At 39.1% G+C, this 12,221-nt stretch overlaps 1 protein-coding gene across 1 annotated transcript in view; it reads left to right on the top strand.

The window, feature by feature from the left end:
• Positions 1–3,867: 3,867 nt before the first annotated feature.
• Positions 3,868–12,221, top strand: part of ALG13 (ALG13 UDP-N-acetylglucosaminyltransferase subunit) — a 74,340-nt gene continuing 65,986 nt past the window's right edge. The window contains 5 exon segments of the mRNA XM_060292005.1: positions 3,868–4,016; positions 4,999–5,161; positions 6,193–6,331; positions 8,842–8,938; positions 10,114–10,195. Of these exon segments, the coding sequence (XP_060147988.1) occupies positions 3,936–4,016; positions 4,999–5,161; positions 6,193–6,331; positions 8,842–8,938; positions 10,114–10,195 (562 nt within the window). The 5' untranslated portion in view covers positions 3,868–3,935.

Here is a 12,221-nt window from a genome sequence, read left to right as displayed (position 1 = left end):
GGTAGAAAAGGATTACTGGGTAGCTTACAGAAGGCTGGGCATTGCCTAGTACATCCTTCCTGGTTATCTGACTCTGTAGTGTTCTGAGCCTTTCATTGGATTAGAAAGAGTCCTGGAAATCTTGCCTCAGTCCACTGGTGCTGTCTGAAAGTTATCTAAGTGATGTCAACTCAGAAGTCTATTCTTTGAAGTGGCAATCATGTGAAGTACCTGGTAAGGTCCTTTTCCATGAGGCTCTGAGATTGTTCTTCTTTGTTGAAGATACAAATTCTAGCCTGTAGTAGAATCTTCGGGTAAGCTTTAGAGTAAAACAAGAACATTAAGAGATTTAATGGCTGTGGTTAATTTATTACTATTGCCAATTCTATCAAAATAGAGGAGCCGTATTGGAGTCCAGTATGTAACTATTTCACAGGAGTTTTGATGAGGGTTATTCCTGAAGGTAAAACAGTATTATGGAGGGCACATCCATCATGGAGGGCACTGACAAATTGCTGGGGACTTCCCGTAAAGCATGCAATTTCTGAAATTTTTATACTAATGTTTTACCAAACAAACGTAATTTAGGAAAGGCTGAATGTCCCTTCTGATCTGACAACTTTTCCCATGCAACTTTACTATAGTAACAAATTAAACAAACCTAATTATTTCCAGTATCTTTTTTTATATGGTGGCAGCGCAAATCTTTGTGATTCCAAAGGCCCTCTGAGAAGTCTTAGAGGTTTTACGCATAAAAGTTTTAGTTTTATGTATGTAATATATTCTAAAAATTTTATTTTATGTGTCCTAAATTTAGGAACTGATTTTGGGAAGACAAAATTAAGGGTTGTCGGAGGAGATTTGGTCACTTGATTAGGTAGGATCATGAGTGACTGAGAAACAATGCTTCCCTTCCTATTTAATCCAAGTACAAATAATGCGTTTAAAAAAAATACAATGTAACACTATTTACATAATGTAACACAATGTTACACAATGTAACACAATGTAAGTGAAGAGTCGCGTTCTATGGGTATTTTCCCCTTAAATAATCAGGGACACAAAAAGACAACTTACGCGATAGAAGATTATTCTTGTAAGACACAGAATCTTTGCTATTTAGGCAGATTACATGTAAGGTAAAGAATAATCTTTCAAATCGTAGGTGGAACCATTAATTACTAAATAAAGGAAACAACCCCATCTAAACTGCGGCCTCTCCCGTTGCGGAGCACAGGCTCCGGACGCGCAGGCCCAGCGGCCATGGCTCACGGGCCCAGCCGCTCTGCGGCACGTGGGATCCTCCCGCACTGGGGCACGAACCTGTGTCCCCTGCATTGGCAGGCGGACTCCCAACCACTGCGCCACCAATAAGCCCAGTACACACTTTTTTAAAAGGTGCTTAAAGATCCTGGATATTATCTTCAAGCTGGCATACCAGGAAACATAGTTACTGTTGAAATAAAGTTTGTCAGAATGCTGATTTAATGTAGTTGAAAAGAAATTTACGTTTTTCATAATCATAAACATTTTTAGAAATAATGTTAACTTATTTGATAAGTAAGCCTGTGTAAGTTTAGGAAAAACACACCCAAGTAAAATAAAATGCATACTTAACACTGACAAAACAGAGAAAAGACTTAATTACCAAAATTTTATATCAATTATGTAATCTTGGGTTCTTAAATCGTTTCTGGATCAATTTCTGCAAGAAGATGTTTTAGTAAAGTCTAGAACATTTAAAGTATTAATGTAACCAAGCAAGGGCTTGTGGGCCCATGCCACAGGAAGCCAAACTCTGACAGTGGGAGTTTGCAGCAAAGTAAGGGTTTATTTGCAGGGCACCAAGCAAGGGAGTGGGATACAAGTCTCAGATTCACTCCATCTTGGTCTCTGAGTTGGAGATGTTTTGAAGGGGAAGAACAAAGAAACTGGAATTAATCACTGTCTTGTGATATTTCTGTGACATTTCTTAAGCATGATTTCATGAGTCAAGATGTCTCTGGTTTAGGATTCTCTGGCCATGTGGTCCATGGCTCAGGGGTCTGTGAGCTCATCTTGCCCTGGAGAAACAGCCTGAGTTTTTAAGGTAATGATGATATCTATAACAACAGCAACTTTAGTCACCTGACTCTGGTTGGTTAGTGTTCAGTTAGCATAGGATTGAGGTCAGAGGGCACAAGAAAGGGAAAAAAGTTTTGAATAGAGAGATTAATCATTAACTCGGTAAGGAAACTGTTTTAGCGGGGCTCAGTTTCATCAGATATTCAATTTTCTTATTTTCTGGAAATTTAAGACTATTCAATTTCTGTATGTGCTTATTCTCTCTATGAGCTCATCAGAACAGTGCTCCTTTAATTTATATCTTCCAGATATAGGAAAAGATATCATAGACACAAGATCTTTCTGAATTACAGAATATTTTGGAATATTTTTTGTCTTTATAGTCCAATAAATATTCATACTTTATTCCTCTTATTGGGCAGAAAATATGCTTATATTTTATTATTTAACCATGATCTTTCTACATTTATTGTTATTATGAAACTAGTTTTATTAATTCATGAAATTTGGTATCAAGAAAGGGGTAGAGCATACCACCCCTCAAAAAGACATGTACTCAACCTACAAGATTTAGAGAAACAGTCTTGTTAGAAATAGGCTTAATAGGTTTTTTTAGCCCATGTTCTAGGCTTAATTCACCTCTAATCCTTCTCGTGTTAAGAGTTTCTTCTCATACCTTCCCTTCTGTATTTAACCAGGCAGAGCAAAACATCCATATTAGCTAAACTGAAATTTTAAGTAGGAAATACAGAAAACATTAGAATGAGATAAAGCAGGCAATGATCTTAGTAATGGTGGTAGGACAAAGAAGAGGAGTCTTGAGAAATCGCCTCTCCCGTACCTGATTGCCTAAGTATAATATGTATGTGGTATTTATTCATGCTAATGTATAATTTTACATTTTATTATAATTTAAATTTATGGTAATTCTACGTTTTAAATGGTTCAATGGATGGGTTCAATGACAGAGATGTAGGCTTCAGGCCTTAAAGCCTCTCTTTTTTTTTTTTCTTAGAGAATGGACTTGAGGATATGGGGAGGGGGAAGGGTAAGCTGTGACAAAGTGAGTGAGTGGCATGGACATACATACACTACCAAACGTAAAATCAATAGCTAGTGGGAAGCAGCCGCATAGCACAGGGAGATCAGCTCGGTGCTTTGTGTCCACCTAGAGAGGTGGGATAGGGAGGGTGGGAGGGAGGGAGACGCAGGAGGGAAGAGATATGGGAACATATGTATAACTGATTTATTTTGTTGTAAGGCTGAGGCTGACACACCATTGTAAAGCAATTATACTCCAATAAAGATGTTAAAAAAAAAGCCTCTATTTTACACACAATGCTTGCTAATGGAGCTTACTGTTTCTCTGCAGCTTCCAAGACTCTGTAGGGCTCTGGTTTCTCGAGAACCACAGCTGGAAGAAGAGCCCAGGCTGATGAGCGATTTTTAAAAGGCACTTTTTTTTCAGATGCCCTCAACAGACTTGAAGTAAAACCATCTCTCAAATGTATCTTGGCTAAAGAATCCCAAACTTCTATATCATTAAAAGAGCTGTGGTACCCGAGCAAGGATGCAAACACAAGGGTGTGAGGCTTCATGATTATTTTTTTAAACCCCACTTTTGAAAAAAATAAATTTGTCAATTGCCCACCTCCTTAACTGTGAGGGTCCCATGAGCTTCTACACGCAAAGGGCTTACAACAGTGCCCCGCACATAGGCCAGGAGCGTTCGTTGCTCCCAACTCATCCCCGGCGACACAGTTCAGGTGGCTGCTGCCCCCTGGCGGCCACGCCCGACTTCCGCCTCCCGCACCTAGAGCCGTTGCGGCGTCCACGTGGTGTCCGCTACGTCACGTCCGGCCCTTGATATTCGTGGTTGTGGGTCACGCGCGATGAAGTGCGTGTTTGTTACTGTAGGGACCACCAGCTTTGACGACCTTATTGCATGTGTGTCGGCGCCCGACAGTTTGCAAGTGAGTGGGGAAGGCGAGCGGGAGGCGAGCGGGAGGCAAGCGGGAGGCAGGCGAGCGGCGGCTGGGCTCCCCGCGCTGAGCTCGCCGCTCGCCGCCACCAGCCTGACCGCTAACCTCGGTAACCTTGCCTGACGGTTGCACTCGGGAAGAATCCCTGGCAGCTCAATCTCTGGTGCCGCCGCCCATCAGCTGGCTCCTCCCCGCGCCTGACTGGGCCTTCCTCCAGCTCCCCCGGTGTTTGGGGTCCTCCGCCTCCTCTTCCCGTTTCCTATAGCCTTGCCGGGCCGCTCCTCCCCGTCCTTTTTCCGGTTCCTCCTTTCTCCCGGATTTTCTCCGCGGATTCTCCGCCTCCGCCTCTCTTCCGGCTTAGCCTCTCCTTCCAGCGGCTCCGCCTCTCCGAGCCGGGGTTCCGGCCCGCCTCCCGGGCCCGTGCCTGTGCCCGCCTCGCTGGCCCCTTGGGGCCGCGCGGTCGACGCGCTCCGTCGGGCTCTGCCCTGCCCGACCCGGCCGGTCCGCTCGGCGCCCTGCCCCGCCGCGCTCGGGCCGAGGCCGCCGTGCCTTACTTCCGGCTCAGGCACCCTCGCGGCCGGCGTCCACGCGCGGCGCGGCATCCCCCGAGCGCGCCCTCTCCTTAGGGCTCGTGGTTCGCGCAGTCCCAGCCGTGTGCTACGACGACGCTGTTCCTTGCTCTCCCTCCCTAGTTTGCGACGCCTTTTTCAGAGTCTTTGCGTTGGTCTCCAAGTTCTTGCTGGGCCATTTCTGTCACGACGGGATGAGCTGGGGCGTTTAGGTCCCTTAGGGCTAGTGAGGTGCCAAGTCGGGGCCCGGGACGGGGGGAAAAGGAGCCATTTGAAAAACTAACGGGCTCCAGTTCGACTATTTATTCGGCAGCTCGTGCTCCGATTGGGTGGTTTGTTGTCGATATTACTGTTTTTACAGTAGCCTGTTTAAAAGGCCCGCTTTTTCTTTTTTCCCGTTTCAGATAATCCAGAGCCTCGGTTACAACCGACTTGTCCTACAAATAGGTAGAGGAAAGGTGGTACCTGAACCATTCAGTACGGAGTCATTTATTCTGGATGTTTACAGATACAAGGATTCATTGAAAGAAGACCTTCAGAAAGCAGATCTTGTTATTAGTCACGCCGGTAAAGTGCCGTAGAACTGTCCGGTTTGGTTTTTGATAGACAACAAATAAGAACAGAAACTCGAACCTTTCTGATGTAAAATAAAATCACTAGGGTAACTCACCGGTAGCCATTTTGAATAAAATACTGATTGCAATATAGCAGTCGGGAACATTATTGGAGAGAATTTATAATTCTGGGTGATAGAAAAATGGGAAATCAATCACTGAAGGCCAGCTTTACAGTTTACAGAACTGTAAACTTTAGGGTTTACAGAAACCCTAAACACAAGCAAAATAAGTTATCCAATGACATGTGTCAAGAGTTGTCAGTGGGAATTAGTATCTGGGCTTAGGTCTGCAGGAACGTTCAGCCATCTGATTGGTCGGATTGGTCATTGAGAATTTGGCTTTGGAAGATTTTTTACATTTCTATTAAAAGGTTAAGTAATTTGTCCAGTCAGTAAGCGGCAGGCAGATAACAGTCTGGTGCTGGTATCGTCTACCCAAAAAGGATTTGTCTGCTCACTTAGCAGTCCCCTCGCTCCCATTTAAATTATCTAAATGAGTTTAGAGTTAAAAGTTGAATTGACCCAAATATTGTATATATGCATGTTTGTGGAGATTTATCCTTGACTCTTTTGACAAGCAGACTCATAAGGAGTGGTCAAAGTTTTCCTTTATTGGTGCTTGTCACTACTGAAGGCTTGCTTTTTTACTTGTGTTTGAATAGAAGTGCAGTATGGCTTCATGTACAGTATGTTGAACCTGAATCTTATTTGGATTCAAGGCCCATGCCCAGGGCATACTACTAGAGGGCAAGTTGCAAAGCACTGATATTGTTGGCAGTGATAAAGAATGTGTTTTTCAAGTCAGGTTTGTAACACTAGAGACCACTCATAACTGTTTTTTGTCATTTTGGATGTATAATTAAAAGACTTGATTTGTAGTGTTGCCAACTAAATTTTTCATCTTTTGAGTTCTAGTTATAAGGCCTGGTGAATCACTAACTTTTTTTTAAACTGTGTTAACAAATTTGGTATATTTTTGTAGGTGCAGGAAGCTGTTTGGAGACTCTGGAAGAAAGAAAGCCACTCATAGTGGTTATAAATGAAAAGTTGATGAACAATCATCAGCTGGAATTGGCAAAGCAGCTACACAAAGACGGGCATCTCTTTTACTGTACCTGCAGGTATACTAGAGACTGATTATTTGACCTCTTAATTCCTTCCTAGCTATTCTTACCCACCTGCCTAACCCGCCTGTATCTTTGATCTCTTACCTTCTCCCACTTAGCAAACATTTTGATTTTCTCACCTGTAAAACCTGATCATTTGTCTTCTACTTTGTGATATCTGTGTTGTATTTCTTTCAGTGTCTATGCTTATTTCATTGCATGTGAATATCTGAATGTGTGTGTGTGCACGTATCTGTGTGTATTCATCTGGGTGTGCAGGTCTCTGAGAATATAAACTTTTGTGTTCATTATTTTTCATTATTTAAGGAAGGCATTTGCTTATTTTTAATTAAGGTTTTGCCTTCAGTAAATCCACTGGAATCCCTAAATTAAATTTACTCATTCATTCATTCAACTATATCTAATACATGGCAGGCATTGTTTTTGGTGCTGTGGATAACAGTGCTAAACATGACGTAAAGTCCCTGCTTTCATGGTGCTTATGTTCTAGTGGTGGGAGATAGACAGTAAACAGTTCATAAATAAGCAGTCGAGATAATTTCATATGGTGAAATGTGTTATGAAGAAAATAGGGCAGGGTGATGTGATAGCTGGGGTGAAGACTAATTAGAATGGTCGGGGAAGGCATAACTGGGTATATGACATTTGGGCTGAGACCTGAATAACCAGGAAGAGCCACTCATGTGAAGCTGTAGAGGCAGAAGGAACAGCAGCAATTGCAAAGGCCCTAAGTTGGGAATGAGCTTGGAGTTTGGTGTGTTTGAGGAACAGAGGGTTAGTGTGGCAGGAGTACAGTAAGCAAGGGAGAGAATGTAGTATGAAGATGAAGCTGGGTGGGGATAGTTCACAGAAGAGTTCTGATTTTATTCTGTGTTTAATAAGAAGCCATGGGAGTATTTTAAGCAGAGGAATTGCTTTATGGTAAGGAGTATTATTTTCTAGAAGTATATTAGAATTCAGCAAGAACTGATCAACATCACAATAGAAGGATGAAGAAAATTGCTGGTTTTCTATTAATTTTTCTTCAGACACTAGAAGCTTGCCAAAGGGTCAGGTCAGTAATTCCCAATTGTTGGACTTTAAAAGCTATCCTAATTTGATGTTTTAAAAAGAAAAGACCTCGTAGAAGTATTACAAAATGAATATTTCTTATGTTATAATAAATTGAAATTAATTTGAAAATAAACCTTAGAAAAAACTGGTTAGAACATAAGCTTTTCTTTTAATATTACTGCTTCTGTGTCTTAGGCACTCAGTAAATACTTGTTTATTCATTATTTATTGGGCACATACTGTGTGCCAGGCATTATTCTAGGTACTTGGCATCATCAGTGAACAAAAACAGACAAAGTTTCCTATTCTCATTGAGAGGAGACAGATTCATTGATTGTTCCAGGAGCAATGGTTGGTGTCCTAATCCCCATAATGATGGAGGAGAGGGAATGTCAGGGTGGCTTTGTAATATAGAAGCGATTCTTAAAATATTGTGAGTCAGGGGAGAAGCTAGATAATCAGAATTATGTGGGCTTCAGATAATGGGCATATCTGTCCTTAGGTAGTTGAGATTGTTAGGGGTTAATACCATTTTTGAAGAGGAATCAACGTTCATCTTCCTTGGTTTATGCAAGTCAATTTTTCCAGACACTTTTGATGAGTATTTTCATTCTAAACATTAAATCAGCTTCGATTTTTATGTTAGTACATTAAAAAGGGGAAAACATTGATTTCATAGACACATCCTGACTCTCTACTCAGGCTGAAAAAGGAGCTGTACAAATCTCCAATTTATTTATTTTTTTTTCAGTTTTAGAATTCTTTTTTTCTTGTATTAGTTTCAAGAAAGTTGCACACGTGGATGCCATAAGGAGAATCAATAATTAGTTGTATTTTTATTTTAGGTATATCATTTATTTGCCCCAAATGTAGGCTGGATGATTGTCTGTTCTAATTTAAGTGGCTGGTTTAATTAAATTTCTGAAGTAATAGTTTTATGTTGTGGGTCTGAACCTTATTTCCAACGTGCATAGCGATTGTATGTTGCTTAGTTATATATGGATTTATGGTAGTAAATTACTAGCAAAAATTATTTCACAATCTTCATGCATGGTCTAGTAGTCTCCCCAGCTTATTGTTCTTGTCTTGCAGCTGTTACTTTTGGTTTCATTTATTCTGTTTTCATAAATTGAGTTTGCTTCAAGTTATATCTGCCCAGTCATGAGAAGTGTTCCAAAGCCATGTGACCACATCTTTCATGAAATACCATTTCTGAAATATTTCAGTTGATGTAAAAGATAAAATGTTGAATTGCTATTGACATGTAATGCGCTTTGTATTATTTTATTATTATTGTGTATACCTATAATATTAAAATACATTGAAATTCACATACACAGGTTGAGAACCATCACAATATTCTTGGAAGTTAGATTCAGTCATCAAGTGGGCAGCATTGAATTACGGAATTTTCTCCCATATTACCTAATATTTTTCTTCTTTTGTTTTAGCATGCTTCCTGGGCTGTTACAGTCAATGGACTTTTCAACACTGAAATGTTTTCCTCCTGGCCAGCCAGAAAAATTTTCTGCATTTTTGGATAAAGTTGTTGGATTACAAAAATAAACACTAAACACTCAAACTAAACACTAAACTCTCAAAGCTTTAAAAACACCCCTCAAATTCAACTTATGGAATGTGGTTAAATCAAATTAAATATAGAGTATATATTTGTAGAATAATATAAATTAATAAGTCTCCTACATCTGTAGAATGTATAGAAAATTTTATGGTGTGAATGTTAGCATTTGGGTCCAGATTCTAATTGCAGTTTCACAGATTTATTAGATTTTTCCTTATTCTTCAATGTTTTAGTAAAAGAAATATGTAGTGAGCATTCACACGTTTTATTCTAGAATCCCAAATGGATTTGGAATCATGAAAAAAATGAATTAAATATGAAAACTTTGACAGAAACCTCAAATGTAGTTAATTTGATATTAGAGTAAAAAATGAAACAGTAACAAACTTGTAAAAAAAATTTGAGTCAGAATCTTTAGCTTCATAATCCAAGGAGCCAAATTAAAAAAAAAAAATGATGGATTGTGTTCTGTGAAATAAAAAGCTCAATAATTACCTTAAAAAGATTAACTATCAAGTCAGTTGATCTGTTGTACTTCGAGAAACTACTGTTATCGTGAAGAATAGAGTGGAGTGGATGTGTTCACTGTTTTCCTGTAAAATATGAATAGAAAGTGACAAAAATAAACTTGTCCAATGTCAAAGCTTTACTGGTTTGAGAAGAGTAAATCAAAAAGCACTTGTGCCAATAGGACTTGCTGTTATTTTTTAAGGACCCCCCCCCACAGTGGTGTGGAAACATTTACTGTAGCATCATAGAGGAATTTATGCCCTTATAAAGTTAGTTTTACAAATGAATAAATGATCTGATGTGTGTAATGGCCTAAATATATGGTTTTAAAATTCACATAACTCAAAATAGATACTTTATGAAATTCTGATTATGGTGAGTGGTTTCAAGATCTATAAAATAAACTAGATTATCCATAAGTATTGATAGTTTTCTGGTAGAAAGTTTAGATATAATTCATCCATAAAAATAGAGCATTCACTATAAAGATTCATTTTTGATTGCATTATCCCAAAATGTTGAATATTCTAAACATTTTACTTGGGATGCATTATATAATGTTTCTGTAGATTTATTTTCCTGATTGTGTTTTACTTAGGCTAATATTAAAATAAATTCTTACTAATGGTAGAAGGTGGTGGCTGAGAAGTACTCCGGCCGGGTAGCAGGAGGATACCAACTTGGATTAAATTTTGCTGAGAATAACCTAAAAAGTGAGTAATATACACAGTTGAGAATTCATAGCACCATAATCATAATTGTATATTAATGTTAACCTAATGCTGTAGGAAAGGCCCTATTCAAATCCATAGAGAGAATTTCACTTTTCTGGCCTCTCTTTTAAATATGTTTCTCTAGATTGAGAAAAAATGTGGCTTAAAATTTATGTTGAGGGCTTCCCTGGTGGCGCAGTGGTTGAGAGTCCGCCTGCCGATGCAGGGGACACGGGTTCATGCCCTGGTCCGGGAGGATCCCACATGCTGTGGAGCGGCTGGGCCCGTGAGCCATGGCCGCTGGGCCTGCGCGTCTGGAGCCTGTGCTCCACAACGGGAGAGGCCACAACAGTGAGAGGCCCACGTACCGCAAAAAAAAAAAAAAAAAAAAAAAAAAAAAATTTATGTTGATCACTCAGTCTTTAATTATCTTATGTCATGAAGGATTAACCATAGAGAATCAGAAACAAAGGAAAGGGTCTACTCAAACATTAGACAACTAAAGAGCAGCATAGGGCCCCAAATCCTCTGCTTCTTTCCCACAAGAGCACATAACCCAGATTCCATTATTTCATTTAGCAGAGGCTTAAGCCAGTGGTGTCAGTTGTGTGTAGTGACATCTCTTGACTATACCTTTGTAAAATTTTATATCACTTGTGGGGTTTAAAAATCAAAGGATATCTTAGAACCATTTTGATTTGGCAGGAATCCTCAAGATCATGTAGTCCAATCCCTTCATTTCACAGATGAGGAAGAAGGCCAGAGGTTACAACTTGTCTAAAATAACAGCCTTTGGCAGAGCTGCCACTAGAAGCAACTTCTTGACTCTCAGTCCTGTGCTCTTTCTACCATACCATAATATATGTTGTAAGCTTTTTGTTTCTTTATATTTGTTTGCCTAGTATTTATTTTAGTTACTTTAATCCCTTCCGAGGGAGATTTTCTTCATTTTCAGAAGTTTAATTATTTTAGAAGGAATTTCACAGTTCACTAAATTGGGTTTTCCCAATTTAGTGTATTGCAACCTTAGCTGGGACTTAGAAACCGGTGATTCCTGAGTTTTTGGAATCTAGCAAAATGCCACGGTATAGCATTGATACTAGATTGAACAAATAAAGACTTTAAGACAAAGAATTGTAGATTTTGGGAATTGGTAGAGAATTTTAAAAATACCTAGTGCAAACCATTCATTTTACAGATGAGGAAAGAGGCTAGGATAAATTAATTGCCCAATTAGAAGGGTATTTCTAATTGGTCCTTAAGAAAAAATTCATGGTAATCAAAATTCTATTTGAAATATTTACCCAATAAAATTTGTTTAGTTTCATTACCTGACAGGGCTTCAGATGTTTGAAATCAGTGTATAAGTGCAATGCAGTTTATGTAGCAGTTTTCTGTTGAGAGGTATTTAGATATCCAGGGATGAGGAAGTGAAAGAGAAAGTTTAGTAGTTTGAGAAATTCACATCATTGGTATGTGCAAAGGTGGACAGGTAATAGAAAGTTGATTGATGTTGGAGTAGGTGAAAAGTGATGTGAAGTTATAGTATGCTTGGGAAGTAAGGATTTTAGATGACTACATGCTTATAATTTGGAAGGAAAGAGTAGGATTTGGTGTTAGGTAAGATAGTACAACTGATGAACTTGATGCACAGTTCTGTAACATTGAAAAATAGTCATCTCAAAAAGGATTATCAAGTGATTCTAGACACCAAGAACCTGTATTAGAGCACTGCTTTGTATGCTTTTAAAGGCAAATCATGTGGACACAAAGGGCAATATAAAAATGTATACCACTTTGATAATTTGAGGAAATTTTCCAAGACTAAGGATGTCAGGAATGACTAACAGTAATATAGATATTTTTCTTGGTTCTTTATTATAGTATAAGCACTTAATCCCTGTGATTTATTAAAAATAGGAAATTATCAGAGATGACCAAAAATCTTCATGTGGTCTGAGAAATGGGATGTATGGCCAGATTACTTGAAATTGTATTTTTGGGAAAGATTTGGACACGGTGGTCC

The sequence above is a fragment of the Globicephala melas genome, chromosome X, assembly GCF_963455315.2.
Source record: "Globicephala melas chromosome X, mGloMel1.2, whole genome shotgun sequence".
Taxonomy (NCBI): domain Eukaryota; kingdom Metazoa; phylum Chordata; class Mammalia; order Artiodactyla; family Delphinidae; genus Globicephala; species Globicephala melas.
Note: the sequence above shows the minus strand (reverse complement) of the source record. Positions and strands in the feature narration are given on the sequence as shown.